Raw genomic sequence first — 15,112 nt, 5'->3', positions numbered from 1 at the left:
AAACCTGGCCTTTTTTTCATCAAATGCACAATTAGCCCTGCTCTCCAAATGCCAGAGGCCCTGGGGGGGAAGGAGACCTAATTCTCGCTCTGCTGGGATCTGCCACATTCCTGTCTCCTTCCGGCCGTGCCCCACCCTGCCCCCTGGTCCCAGCCCATTCCACGTGCACTATCACCCACCACCCACCCCGGCCACACTCACATGGATAGCACCTTCACTTCCAGGATTTCGTGTCTCAGCTCCAGGCATCTTGTGGAGTTATATTCAAATGGGCCCTCGTAAAATTCAAAGTACCTGGGAAACGAGAGGGACAGAGGTTACTATGCAGAGAAGCAGGCCAGACTTTTGGGGGACTGCGGGGCTCTCCTCGGCGGTGGGTCTATCCTGGTCAAATAAATACAGCACATCAGTCGCACCCCAGCAGATGACCTGGTGGGGGGCACCAGGACCTTGGGGGCCCTCTGGGTTGTTCACTGGGTGGCTGACTACTCAGAGTGCCTCACAATCCCAGGAGTGTAAGCCTTTACAAGGCATGAACTCGTCTCCGCAAATCATGACATTCTGAAGCAGGCTGGGTTCCAAACTAGTGGCTGCAAGTGTAAAGGAAAGGGCAGGATGCTCTGAGCACCGTCTCCTTCTCCAGCTTCCTGTGATCAGTCCCTGAATGAGGCAGCACTGGGAGTCAGGGCAGTGAGACCCAGACTTTCAACCAGTCCTGCCCTTTCCTGCCCCTTTCTTCTCCCCTTGGGAAAGTGCCACACGGTGACAGCCTCAAACACAGCTAAGATCTTCTGCCTTTTCTACATGTCATTAGCTCACTTGACTTCCATGCTCACACTGTGACCAGGTGAGACCGACATTTCTTTCTTCCCGTTTGGCAGCTGAGAAGACTGAGTCTAGACAGAGGGAGCTCCAGGTCACACAAGCTGCAGGGCAGGGCCAGGCTCGGGCTGGGTCCCACTGCAGAGGAGCGCAAGCCCTTTCCAACACCGGCTGGATCCAGGCGTGTCAGAGCCACCCCAGGACCCCTTCTGCAGCTTCGTGCAGAAAAATACTGATGTCAGCCAGTGCTTGCCGAGCCCTTTCCTCGGGCCAAATGCTTGATGGGAATGCATTCCCTTTTCATCTTTGTAACTAGCCTACGAGGCAAGCGATCATCATAAGCATCCGGAATCAGCTCTGGGAGTTGACTCACTCGCCAAGAGCCACACAGATGGTGGGTGGCAATGCAGGGGCACGAACCTACGCGTTGACTTGAGGCTGCTCTTGTCCATGCGCCTATAAGGAAAGCTGGTGGCCCCTGAAAAGGGCCCTGTGGCCTCCCACAGCCACTGGGGGGGAGGCCTTTAAAAGAGCCCCCTCACACCTGAAGTTCCACCAGCCCAGGGCAGGAAGAGCACCTGCCTGACAGCGGGTGGCAGGGAGGCTTCCCGCAGATATGAAACACAGTAGTTCACTGCTGGACTCGGCCACAGAGGCAGGATGGGACCTCTCCTCAGGGCCTCTCTCTGGAGGTTGCTCAGAAAGGGCTGCGGGAGGGCACCTGGGTGGCTCAGTCAGCTAAGTGTCTGACTTCAGCTCAGGTCATGACCTCACAGTTTGTGAGTTCAAGCCTTGCATTGGGCTTTCTGGGCTCAGCACAGAGCCTGCTTTGGATCCTCTGCCCCCGTCTCTCTCTNTTCTCGCACACCTAATTTACGTGCACAAACGCATGGATGTGCTGCTTTAGACAGAGAAAGGCATTCTGACCAATAAACTGGCTTCTTTTAAAAATATGTGTATTTTAAATCATTTCTATATACAATAATATTGTATTTAATACTTGAAAAAATATATTTTAAAATATTTGTTCTTAATTTTCATAAAATATAATAGTTAAGTTTTAAAGTTATATTTTTAAGTAAATTTAAGTAATATTTTTAAATATTAAAACATTTTCTTTTATATTTTTAATGTTTATTTATTTTTGAGAGAGACAGAGTAAGAGCAGGTAAGGGGCAGAGAGAGAGGGAGACACAGAATCTAAAGGAGGCTCCAGATTCTGAGCTGTCAGCACAGAGCCCGACACAGGGCTCGAACTCACAAACTGTGAGATCATGACCTGAGCCGAAGGCGGACACCTAACCAACTGAGCCACCCAGGCGCCGCAAATATTAAAACATTTTATAGAACAAATTGGCTCCTATTTACAAAATGAAATTGGCTTCTTATTCTCATGTCTTAAAAGAATTGAAGCAGAGTTAATAAGAACTGGGCATTGAGGATTCCCAAAATGCCACATTTTCCTTTTTCTCTCTGTTTCCCTTATGTTTTAGAACTCCTTTCTCTGTCTTTCTCCTCTGGCAAACCCACATTGATCCTTTAGTACCCAGCTTGATGCCCCTACTCATGTGAAGCCTCGTCTGACCCCCACTCCTGGGATCCCTCTTACTTCATCTCTTAATCAGAGGAAATAACATTGTATTATAATAATCTGTTTATATATCTGTTTTCCCTTCCAAACCATGTTGTGAATATCTCAAACACAGGGACTCTTTGTTACCTCTGTACCTTTTGTACTACTGAACAGAAAGCTAAAAACTATATTTCCCAGACTCCCTTGCAGCTAGGGTATGGATATAATTTAAGTTCAACCAATCAGAACTATTTGCATGAGACTGATTCAGAGCTGGGTGACAGGTAAACAATGACCGAGCTCCAGGCGTTGTTTGGCTCGCACATGACATAGCAGAAGTGGCATGGCTCTCGGAAACTGCAAGGAGGTAGCAGCACCTTCATGATTACATCAGAGGCAGTAGCTTTCACGGTGGCCCCGTTTCACAGTGCAGTTTAGGGAGGCTCAGCCTTCAGTCTTGCCTCAATGTTCCCAATGATTCTGCACTAGCTGTACCCTAAATAAATCCCTTTCTGCTTTCACTCACTAAATGGATTCTGTTCCCCACAATTAAGAACAAAGGGTCAGCATGATGCCACCAGAAAAGTCCAAGAACTTGGCTGTAACTCACATCATTTTCCAGTCACACACCAGTAAGTGAGGTCTGGTGTCTTATCACAAGGATCACTATTTGCAACCAGAGCCAGTGGCACTGGGTCCTCTGGAATCCACTGGGTCATCTGAAGCCGTGATCTCAGGCTGCTACTAAGAAAAGCTCCAGATTCAAAGAGTGCAGGAGTTATTTAGGAGGAGGGTTGGGAGTCTTGCAGACACATCTTGCATATGCTAAACCCAGCTGCGTGACTTCGGTAAATCGCTTCCCCTCTCTGGGCCTCTTCTTTCTCCTCCTTAAAACAATCTGTCTGAACGAGGTGGCAGCCCGGGCCCCAGCCAGCACTCCAGTATGATCCCAAGTTTCCCTCCGTGTTTCCCACGGACTCACCACGCCACAGTGAGACTGTGGATGAATGATCCACAAACACAAGGAAGAAGCTCACAAAGATCAGGCAGCCCCTCCATCCCCACCTTCCCTCTGCCAGCCTCCTCTCCGTCTCCTGCTCCCCCGAATCCCCGACCTCACCCATCCAGGGAACCAGGCAGGCGGGTGACTCCAAATGGTCTCGTGCCTTGTGTTTGGTGGCCGTGAGGTGGACAGACCTTCAGAACTGGGTGGGTCATGCTCTTTCTCTGCCCCCAGAAGCCACCCTAGGCCCATACTTTTGTGAGCCTTAGTCTCCTCATCTGTAAAATCCACACACAAGAAAGGGCAGTACATGTGTGACAAGGCTGAGATAAGATATTGATGAGAATTTCATGGAAAGCCCCAGCACGGAGCCTGGCACACAGCAAGAGCCCAAGGAAGGTGTATTCCTCGTTCTCCTCTCTCCTGCCACTAAAGGGCAAGAGTTGCCAGAGGGCCAGTGTCTTGCTTACGGCCCTCGGCTGGTTGATGGCAGCGCTGAGTCAGGCATGGGTCACCTTGGGAAGCTTCTCTGCCATCTGGACTGGCGGGCATCCCCTTTCCGCAGCTGCTAGTAAACCTCTCCCCTGCCACCCTGTGGATAAAGCCCATGCTGTGTTCTGCTTGGACACGCGAATATCCCTGATCACCCATCTGTGCGGCAGGCTCCGTGCAAAAACGACGTGTTTCTGACGCTTTAGCATCCGGGGCCTTGTTGACCCTGGGGCTAGCCAATTCCGTGAGAAGGTAACCCCCTGAGAGCACACCCTTCCTATGCGAACAAACCAATCCAGAGCTCATAACCCGCCACCATCCATCCTCTCACATTAGGGCCTCTCTCTCCCTGCCCTGGTCCCGGGGCCAGGAACCGCCCAGCTAGGGACAGCCCGGAGGCCCCCGAGCCCACTGAAATCATTCAGACTAACCAGCCCCGTGCCTCTGTGCCTGCCTCATCTGCTTCTTCCACAGAAANNGACCAGCCCGTGGCCCCTATGCAGCCCTGCACGGTGCGGTGTGCCTCCTGCGTCTAGGGGTCTGTGAGTATAAACTCCTCCTCCTTCACGGCACTGACTCCCACATCTGCGTGTCTTGCTGTACATGACGATACCAAACCCCGGCCACCCTGAAAACACTCCACGCCAAGTTGTCAAAACCGCTGCACGCCTGGGTCTAAAGCCCCAGGTTTGCCGTCTGGTCACAGAGCCGGTAGCCCGTGCTCTCCCGTCCCCATCCCACCCGGGCTTCGCTCTCCTGAGCTGCGCTGCTCCATCCCAGTCTCCAAAGATAACACTTGAGGAAATAAGATCATATTTCCCCCGGCTTCCGCTTCTGATGGGACACCCAAGGACTGGGTTCTGGACGAGGCGTGGTAATCCCTCTTTGGCCCAGACGCACACTGCTAGGCAGACATCAGAAAAGATGCTTCTGTTTCCGTGTGCAATGATGCAGGAAGATGCTCCCAGGAGGAGGCCGCATGGGAAACACAAGCCACACCATTGCGCCCTCCCAAGAGAACGCTGTACACATATGTGAACGCACAGCTCAAAAGGCGAGAGCCATAACCCGGCCCCGATGGGGGGCTCTGTGAATAATGGGGCTGTGAGTGATTTTTAAAAGACTTTTCGGTATTGTTATAAGTTTTCTGTAATGGGGTTATGACTCTTTCTCTATAGGAAAGCGCTAATAAATGCCCTTTTATGTCCTAGATCTTCCACAGCACAGCTTGAGCCTCCCAACTTTCCAACAAGCAGTCTCTCCAAGCTTCTCCGCTCCACTGGCCTCTCAAGGGGAGTCAGTCACCGTCTCTTCGTCCAATTCTCGAAAGATGATCCCTGCCCAGAGCAAAGGGGAGGGGCCCCGGCATCGAATTTGGCACCTCACAGGTATAAATAGTCACAGCCGCTCAGAGCAGCTCATCTCAGATGCCACTTGGCTTCCGGCAGTCAAGTCTGGGGCCGGCGCCAAGCCACCTCCATCCTGCCCCCTCCTCTGTGCCCTCAGGAACCGTGCGGGGTCGGGGGGCTGCCTGGCCAGCGGGTGATGGCCTCCGCTAAGTGAGAAGGCAGACGCAGAGGTGACCGCGGTGGGTTAGTCTCCCTCCCCCTACCCAGACATGGGCTCTAGCTTTGCAGGCTGAGGAGACTCGTCAGCGTGCGCAGGGGCCCGCACACATCCCTGCCAGCCTTCCTCCGTGAACCTGGCCCTCCTGTTGGCCTGAACCCCCTCTGGAACTTCATCAGGACCATGGGGGCTTTTTTTTAAAGTTTATTTATTTATTTTGAGAGACAGCGAGAGAGCACAGGTAGGGATAAGGCGGAAAGAGGGAAAGTGAGAAGCCCAAGCAGACTCTGCACCACCAGCACAGAGCCTGATGCGGGGCTCAAGCTCACGAACCACAAGATCATGACCTAAGCCGAAGTCGGATGCTTAACCGACTAAGCCACCCAGGCGCCCCGGACCATGGGATCTTTCTTGGAGGGCACAGAACCTTGAGCCCCAGCAAGCATTGGCTGGTACCGGATAAGGGGCATGTGTTCAGCTTTCCAACACTGCCCCTCCTCCCCAGGTGCTGATGGTGTTCAAGAGGACAGGAGCCCAGGGAGGTCTCTATGTCCTGCAAGAGCCTCCATCAGCCCAGGGAGCAGGGAAGTGGCATCAGCTCAGCAATCTGAACCCCTGCACTCTTCTGAAACCTGGTACAGAGTTTCAGAGCACCACAGAGTGGTTTATTTTTTCCACACCAGGTAGGAACACACTGAGGGTATGGCACCTCTGTGCAAATTAGGAAAAAGTACCGTTTTCTCCAGATGAATTAAGCCACACGCCAGTCACCTGGTTTATCAAGTGAGACTGAGCTGGACTTCAACCCTGCCTGACCGCTTGGCTGGGCATCTTTGTGCAGTGCCCATCCTGCACAACGGTATGTGGCAGCCTGAGACTGGACTCTTTAACTTTGTGTTGTTTAATCCTCCCAGCAGCCCTATGAGGACAGACATTGTTTCCCCATTTTAATATCCAAGATTCAGACTGTAAGTGGTAAAACAACCTGCCCAAAGTCCTTCAGCTCATAAATGGGGGTGCTGGAAAGTGGACCTCAGGCTTTCAGGAGCACAGAATCTATGTTCTTCAGTGACTACAATGCACTCCTTCTCCCTGATTCTGATAAGCCTCAGTTACGGGGCGGGGGGTGGGGGGCTTTCTTGGTGAGCAACCCCCCCCCACTTCAGTGAGCTATTTCAGGGCCAGAACAGCTGCCATCTCGAGACTGCACACTACCCATCAGAGCAAACGCACAGAAATCAGAGTCTGAAAATTGCAGCCTGACAATTCAGAGGACTGCAGCGTCTTCTCAAACAGGTACAGCGAGAAGCAAGAAGAGCTGGACTGTCAACGACTGCAGGTCATAGCTGCCCAGAGGAGACACTCCCCCCTCCCCGGGCGGTAGAGACCCGACTCGGACCCCTGGCTGGATGCTGACTCTCTCTGGGCCACCATTTCCTCATATGTCCATAGGGATCTGCAGAGGGGCTTGGAGGATCAGAACGGAAAGCTAAGCCTGATGTTCTGAACCCTTGAGAGTCCCGTGCTCTGCTCTCAGTGCGAGAGCTTCCCTGGAGGGTCATTCCCGGCACAGGGTGGGGGCTGAGGTCAGGGGCAAAGCCTGCTGCCACTCCCTCCCCCAGCCAGCGTTTCGGCGGGGGCCCCACACCCGGTGTGCAGATGGTCCATGCAAGCGTGCATGCGCACTGGCCTTACTTTCTGTGCCGCACCGGGGAGCCCTGGAAAACTCTGGGCTCCTCTGTAAAATCCAGCCCAATCACCCTGCACACTGCCAGGTGTCCCGCTGCAGGGGCCCGAGCTAAACACTGCATGTACTGGCCTCCTCGTACTTCCCCGCCCACCCTGCGGGCCGCCTCTGCTCCCTTTGGGGTCCTTCTCTCCCTCGCAGCACCAGGGGCGTGAGTCGGCCCTCTTTTCTCGCTGGAGGGGTGTCTCTGCCAGGGACACTCTTCCTCACGGTGTCTTCCTAGCTGCTTATACATCAGAGGTCAGCTTCGTGGCAGCCTCCGTGTTCTCCCTCTAATGTGCCCACAGCCCCCGCTACGCTCCCCAGCTCAGTCCTTAGTAAGCTGGACTATGTGCCACTCCCCTCTCCCCCTGCCCTCACCCAAGGTTTGCTGACCCATCACTACGGGCCGGGTGCTGTTTTGGGCCAGGAGGCTGTGGTGACCAAGCCAGATAAAATCCCCGCCTTCGTGGACTTCCACGGGAGGAGACAAATGAAATAAGAATGCAACGTAGTGCCAAGCGGTGATGAAAACGGGATAGGGGCCCGGAGGGGATCTGGAAGGCTGCGGAAGGTCAAGGACGGCCTCTCTGAACAAGCAGAGACGGCGCCCTCAGGAGGAGCGCAGGAAGAGCACTGCGGACAGGGAAGGGCGACTAAACACAGACACCCTGAGGAGGGACGAGGCCAGTGGGCTGCAGAGACAGGGCCGTGGGGGCGGCGGGGCGGACAGTGAGGATCTGAGGCCGAGGAGGCGAGCGGCACCAGGTCAAGCTGCCCCTCGGTACTGCCGCACGGTGAAGCAGGGGAATCCCACGGTCTGATGGAAACGGTCCCTCTGGCCGCTGCAGGGAGGACAGACTGTACAGCAAGGGCAGACGAGGGGACGGGACTGTTGCCGCCGGAGAAGAGGGTGGACGGCACAGAGTGGCGGCTGAGACGTGGGAGAAGGAGACAGAGCGAGAAATGGGTTAAGGATAAGCTGATGACAGGATGTAAACAGCGAAAAAGAAAGAAATCAACAGTAACTCCTAGGAGTTTAGCTTGGACACCTGGCTGCATCACAGAGCCATTTTGACAGAGGGAAGAATGACGATGACAGCGTGGCTAGAAATCAGAAGCCCCTGGGCCACAGTAAGGCTGCTGGGACTCTGATGCTCAGGGGGAGATCGTAAGCAAGCAGGCGGTCAGACCCACCCGTCCGCAGCCCGGTGCAGAGGCCGGGGTTAGAGACGCATGTTCCAGAGTCAAGGGACAAAGGATGTAGTGACACTGAGAAGGAAAGTCTGTGGGAAGAAGGAGAACCCAGAGCGCCCAGTGACACAGAAACCAAGAACAGAGAACGTTCCCAGGACAGAAGGGTCGGCTCTGTCCGGAGCCCATGGAGGCCCCGAAGAGGAGGTTGGAGGAGGTCCCGCCGCCCTAGCAACTACACGGTCATCAGCGACCTTGACAAGAGCAGATTCAGGAAGCTGGGAGGCAGACGCCCCGCTGGCATGGCTTGAGGTGAGAACGAAGTGGGAGGTGCTGGACACAATGACTGCGGAGTCTGCGTGTCGGGCACTGAGTGAGTGCCACGGACTGAAGGTGTGTGCTCCCCACAAATCCGCATACTGAAATCCTAACCCCCAATGTAATGTCATTAGGAGGCGGGGGGTCTCTGGGAGATGATTAGGTCACGAGGGTGCAGCTCTCACGAATGGGATCGGTGCCTTTATAAAAGGGACCCTATGGAGCTCTCTCACCTGCTTCCCACCCTGCGAGGGCACAGCAAGAAGTCGACGGTGTACAAGGCAGGGTGGACTCCCACCCGAGCCTGACTGTGCCGTCACCTTGATCGCGAACATCCAGCCTGCAGAACTGTGACAGACAGTCAGCTGCTCCGAAGCCACCCCATCTGTGGTACTTTGTAGTAGCAGCCAGCCCGGACCCGGACAGTGACACTGGGACACCTCGGTCCTGCTGAAATGGGAAGAGTGGCTTTCCCCTGGAGTGGGAAGGACTAGACCTAAGTGCTCCGTGGGACCCCGGTGGAGGGTGAGGGAGGGAAGGTTTACATCTGCACGAGGAGGCCTGAGAGGGGAGGGCAGCCTCTGTGAGCCCTGTCACCCCATCATCCCCACCAGCACGGTCCTTACGGCCATCGACGTAGAAGGTGCAGGCTGTGCGAGCACTGCACGTAGGGAGTGCAACACTGGGCGGCCTCGGGCGCCTAACTATCTGGGAGCCCCCTACACTGCTTATCAGGTGCATGCTTGCTCCTCCTAGCCGGACCCCACCCCCTCTTCCTTTCCATTCTGGGAGCAGACCTGAGGGAGGTCCTGGCAGGCACCTATGGTCATCTGATTTGGAAACGAGGCTCAGAGAGGGAAGTCCTCATTCCCAGCCGTGAGCTGGGGCGAGGCTGGGGCCCAGATCTTCCCCAGAAGGTCCTCTCAGAGGACTCCACCACTAGTGAGTGAATGACGTGAGAGTTTAACAGATGAGAAACTGAGGCACAGAACCATTCACCCAAGTGGTCATTTGCCCAGGAGACTCAATTCAGACTCAACCAAGGGCCACAAAGCTCGAGGGCCGGGGACTTCACCACATGGGACACCACCAGTCGATGAGTCCCAGGACACCAACGACCTGACCTCCACAGACAGCCGCCTGCCCGGTGGCCACCAGAGCCCCACGTCGGGTACGTGGGAGGAGATGCAGAAGCTGTGCCATCTTGTTTTGCTTTTCCAGCACCCAGCCCAGAACATTCCGCCAAACCTGATTCTCCAAATTCTTCCCAGCTGGATGGAGCCCGAAAGAACGCCATCCCTCTTTTTATTTATTTTTTGTCCTTTCCCACAGACTTAAAAGTTGACCAGAAAGGCCGGTACTAAGCCAGCCTCCACCCACAAGTCAGGTGTGCAGGGCGAGCAGAGCAAGGAACATTCTTTCCCTGGGGTAACCCTGCCCTCAAGGGCTCCTCTTTGAAATGCAGAGCCTCCAAGAGCAGGTAGAAGGAAACCTTTGGGTAACAGTCAAGAAAGCACCAACCACAAGGCGGTGGGAGAAATACACAGATGATAAAAGGAGGCAAAGAGATGGGGGGTCGCGAGCTGAGAGACCCTAAAGATGTACCCAAACACCCAACCCTACTCGGGTTGACCTGTCCACAGTCCAGGAAGAAAATCCCTCAGTCTAGCACGGCCTGTCCGCCGGGGAGTCTGGAATCCCACGGCACGTGGCATGGGCCAGCTCCTTCCCCCACCGCTTGCAAGCAGGGACTCAGTTTCCTCACCTGTAAAATGAGGGCAATGACAAGACCTGCCTCAAACAGTGGAGGGTGGGGAGGAAACGCAGGAGGGCCGGGCACGCCGTCAGCCGCACTCGGCCGTGGGCGTCACCTGTCAGGATCCCGGCCGGATCCTCCCCCCTCTGACTTCCACACGGAGCTCTTGGCGCACTCGCCGTCCGTGCCACGCAAATTTATTACCTAGTTACACGCTGCCTTGAAACAATTAGGGGACAACCGAATACAGCGTAATAAAACGCTAAATTGAATTCCAGCTCTGAAATATGACCGTCCCTAATCCTGTGCCGCACAGTACGTGCTAGACACGCACACAGACCTCACCCCAGAATGAAGGGCTCTGGCCCGGCGCCCTGAACACTCAGCCAGCTCACTCTCTGTGGAACAGTCTCTGTCGCATCAGTTCGGGGCTTGCCCTTTTCTCCCATGGCTGGTGCGTCACCCCGCCCCCGACTTGGGAAGTCCCCTGCATCCCGAGCTGAAAGCCCGGCAGCAGGGAGAGATTGCTGTCCCAGGAGCGGGCAGCTCGGGTGGGCCATGGCCTGGGGTCAGCTCTGCTCTAGACATCAGGGAGAAGAGTTTCTGGAGTCATCTTTGCACACCGCCTCTCACCGTATCACCCAGACCAGGAGGGCAGAGGCAGTGCAGAATGTGTGAGAAGGGCTGTGAGGCCCACCAGTCAGGCCACCTGGGGGCCGTGTCCGAGGCTGGAGGGGCTGGAGGGCCCTGGAGATGCACGCACAGGCAGTCCAGCCCAGGTCTCGGGATTGCGGAATGAATGCCTGGACAAACACAGAAAAGGGCACGTGCACTTGCTGGAGAGTTCTCCGTGTGTGAGATGTTAGAAACAGCCCTCTGTGCAGACACTTCTTATAGAATAGAGAGAGGCTATCCAGGAAGGCTTCAAAGAGGAGGTGGGGTGGGAGGTGGACACTGGCAGGATGATAACACATTGAGGTGGAGCAGGGGTCCGGCTGGCAGAAGCTGAGTGAAGCCCTTTGTGCTGTGGCTGCGGGCCTGGCCGAGAGTCAGCACTGGGAGGACTCCTGCCCCAGCGGCCCTCACCCCCTCAGCCCCTCTGACGCGGTCCTTTCCCTGGGACACGCGGAGGCAGCAGACGCCACACTGCCCACCCTGCAGGACCGTGACAGCCAAGGGCACTGCTGCCTCCCCCCGCCCTCTGGGCCGTCACCGGGAAGGCAGGCAGCTGGGCCAGGCCAGGGGGCTCAAAGCATGGAGCTGGCCATGAAGGACAAGAACTTTCCCCACACTGTCATCCCCGCTCCAGAATTGCCACGATGCTCTGTGGGAGGTGTCTGGGAGGCCTTGTTGCAGAAGTACATAATCTGCCTTCGCCGCCTTCTCTCTACTCCTCAGCCATCCCTCCCCACCCACAGGCTCCCTTTTCCCACCCGGCTGCCCAGAACTCTACTACCTGCTCTTGTCAAGAGAACATTCTCCCATCATTTCAAACTGAATGAGTTTGTGATTCAATGTGCTTCCGCTTTGGGGATGAATTTTCAAAGACAGTGCCAGAGACAGATTGATGCCAAGGAATATATCTCTAAAAGAGAATTCAGCAACACTGACATTTAAGTTTGCTTTTTGACCAATAGCCTTTACTACATGCCTGCTTAATTCATTTTTTAATTCAATTAACATTTACTGAGCCCCTTCTACGTGCCAGGTGCCACACTGCATGCTGGGAATTCAGAGGTGGGGAAGCACAATCACTGTCTAGTGCGAGAGACAGAAAGAAACAGACACTAACTCGTACGTGCTGAGCAGTCTTCTAAGATTCTAAGATCTTCCTGCTTGTTCAAAGCACACACTTAAATAGCAGCATTTGGTGATTAAAAATTATTCCTATTGGCTCCCTAAAGCAGTTCCCTTAAGGACTCTTATTGGACACCTTTAGGCCTGTGCTTGAATTAAGAAGGCTATATGTCGATGTATATTTTATAACCCACACACTTTCCATTTTGGCCCAGCCTTCCCCTAGCTCATGTCCAATGAGAAGACCTGACCACAGCCATTAGCAGCTCTATCTGGCCTGGATTTTCTTTGTGGTCTTATTTGCAGCTTTCCAGACCAATCACTTGGACCTGCTCCTTCTCCTGGGGCTCCTGGTTGAATATACAATTTATGAGTCATTTGCACTTTTTTTTTTTGCCTCTTCTTGTCTTCTGGTTATATATGGTAACTCCTGTCTTCCCTTCCAACCGTTTTAATAATAAATAACACAGTTTACCACACTTTGACAAACCACACCGCTATGGCTAGCAAAATATGGCATACGCACTGAATTATTCACTAGGTGAATAATATCACGAGACACCGCGCATATTCCAGGCATGGAGGGCTGCTCATGACGATGACAAGCTTTCACCCTAAAGAGCGCTTTCCAGAGCAGCAAGAGCCCCCTCACCAAGCCCTGCAAATCCACTGCCCATGCTGTCCTATCCGTTTTAAGGAGGGCAGAAGCATACAGTTTGGTTCTAAGTACATTCACCGTTATTTCCAACACATGGGAACTCTATGTACCGTGGTTTCTCACATGCATAGCAAGTACTTTGCAGGGTCAACCAGAAACCGGGATCTGACACTGGAATTGACCCATCATGATTATTCCATGAGCAAGGGGGCTCTGTGTCAATGGCAGCCCTCCAGGAGGAAATCAACTCCGCTGGGGAGGATGTGGAACAAAGGGTGACTTAGTTCCAAAGCCAAGTGGATAGACGCCAGCAGCGGCCCTGACTTTGGGGGATCCTGGCCTGGGTCACTTGGAGGCGGAGTAGTTAAGAAAGGAGATGGGAGGGAAGCAGGAAATGGGGACCAAAAAGTGTGTCGGGGAAGAAAGGGGGGGAAGAGGAGATGGGGCAGGAAGGCAGAGAAATTAGCAACAAAATGCAGAAAGAGGAGGAGTGAGAAAGGCTGTTAGCAACAGGAAAAGGTGGAAGGAGAGCTCTTGCAGGCATCTCCTCCAGAAGTGGCACGAAGGGCGTGGGCCCTCTTGCTCAGATGATTAGCATCTTCCAGCCAAACCTGTCTCGAGAGTTCTTCAGAGTCCTCCCCAAGAAGGCAGACACCTGCGGACTTACCTAGACGGCCCCCCATGCAGGTGGGCGAGTCACGCAGCGGAAAGACCAACACTGGAGGCTCAATGCTTGGGAAGGTCAAGCATTTGGACCCCCCCCTTCCCCTCACCAGGTGACAGCCCAGGGACCCAGCAGCTGGCCAGGGCTCCCACCACTCACATATGGAAAGAACCGTACTCCTAAAGACCAGAATAAGACCAGGTCCCCAGGCTACCCCACGCCTTAATTGGCCTGTGTGTGGACACTGCCCCGACAGAAGTTTTTCCGACACTGGAGCATCTTAACTTTTTCAAATCATCGAGCCAAATCACATACATATTGGGGGTCCCTAAAAAACACACTACTTCCTCTCTGTGGGGTCAATTTAGTGTTCTGATGTCAAAATGAACAGCAACAAAAACTCAGGCCTCTTTCCCAGGTACATGGACCTGAGAGTTAGCACGTACTTAGAAATGCAAAAATTAAGGGACCTAACAACTTAATTGGCCCCTGGAATCCCTTAGCTGGGGAGTTCCAGCCACACCCAGCTCTGCAGGGAGAGTTCCACCTGTCTGAAAGAGTTCCCCACAATGCCTTCCCTGCAATGAGTGTGCCCCACCCGAGAATATTGTATTTTCCTTCATTCAACAAACACTGAACTCAGAATACACAGAGTGCCCTTCATTCCTGATTGAACTCCAACCACGGCAGCAGAGCAAGAAGAAATATCCACGTGATGGTATGAATGTCAAATGCCAGCACCATCTTGATGGGAACGGCTCTTCCCCAGCCAAGGTCAGCCCCCGCCAAGGTCAGCCCCACCAATGGGCAGAGTAGGGACCCCCTGCCCAGCGGGGTGTCAGAGGAGCAGAGCCCATGCCCAACACCCAGCCCGATGCCACCCACACACCTGCACGCTCTTGCAGGCTGACATCCGAAATCCTTGTGGCAGGGAGGGAGCGAAGCCCCCACCTCAAATGAAAGCTTGAAGCCCAGACTCCACCCCCCTTCAGGCTCCCCCCCCCGACAAAGAGGGGCCAGTGAGTCCCAACTTTGTTGTGGTTGAGTCTAGTCCTCACCCCTCATATCAAAGGAGACAAGGCGGAGACACAGGAAGCTTGGAGCCTGCTTCTTCCCTGAGGGTAGCTCTGGGGTGGGCCATGGGGCAGGAGCTATGAGGTGACCTCAGGATGGGCTTCCCCCCACCCACGTCCTTCACCGGGGGATCTGTACCTGGAGCTGGAGTCACTGCCGCTCTGCACTGCTGGGTCGTCCGTGACATTAAAGAGCCCCGTCCAATTGGCCAGCTGGTCGCCACTCTGCCAGCCAAACTGGAGGCTTCTGGCAAGAAAACGAGGCAGTCGGTACTCAAGGCTCACACGCTGGGTTAAACCCATCTACCACAGAGCCGCCAGAGCTGAGGTTACACAGGGAAACTGAGGCTTGGCGAGGTCAAGGTCACAGAGCTCTCCTACCTCCTATGTGGTGCATCCCTCCACCCCCACCACCTCTAGAGACGTCTACCAGAAGAGCTCTTGCTCGCCGGCACTTTGCTGTCCTCTGG

General features: G+C 54.4%; 1 protein-coding gene across 1 annotated transcript in view; it reads right to left on the bottom strand.

Annotated features, from left to right (window-relative positions):
- The window catches only part of ST8SIA5 (ST8 alpha-N-acetyl-neuraminide alpha-2,8-sialyltransferase 5), a 53,616-nt gene that overhangs the window by 21,210 nt on the left and 17,294 nt on the right, over window positions 1–15,112 (bottom strand). The window contains exons 4-5 of the mRNA XM_077777648.1: window positions 14,782–14,889; window positions 202–294 (exon numbers count right to left, since the gene is read on the bottom strand). Of these exons, the coding sequence (XP_077633774.1) occupies window positions 202–294; window positions 14,782–14,889 (201 nt within the window). The remainder of the gene's footprint in view (window positions 1–201; window positions 295–14,781; window positions 14,890–15,112) is intronic.

The sequence above is a fragment of the Crocuta crocuta genome, unplaced genomic scaffold (genome assembly GCF_008692635.1).
Source record: "Crocuta crocuta isolate KB4526 unplaced genomic scaffold, BGI_CrCroc_1.0 scaffold36, whole genome shotgun sequence".
Taxonomy (NCBI): domain Eukaryota; kingdom Metazoa; phylum Chordata; class Mammalia; order Carnivora; family Hyaenidae; genus Crocuta; species Crocuta crocuta.
The sequence above is the reverse complement of the archived record's forward strand: the minus strand, read 5'-3'. Positions and strand labels throughout refer to the sequence as shown.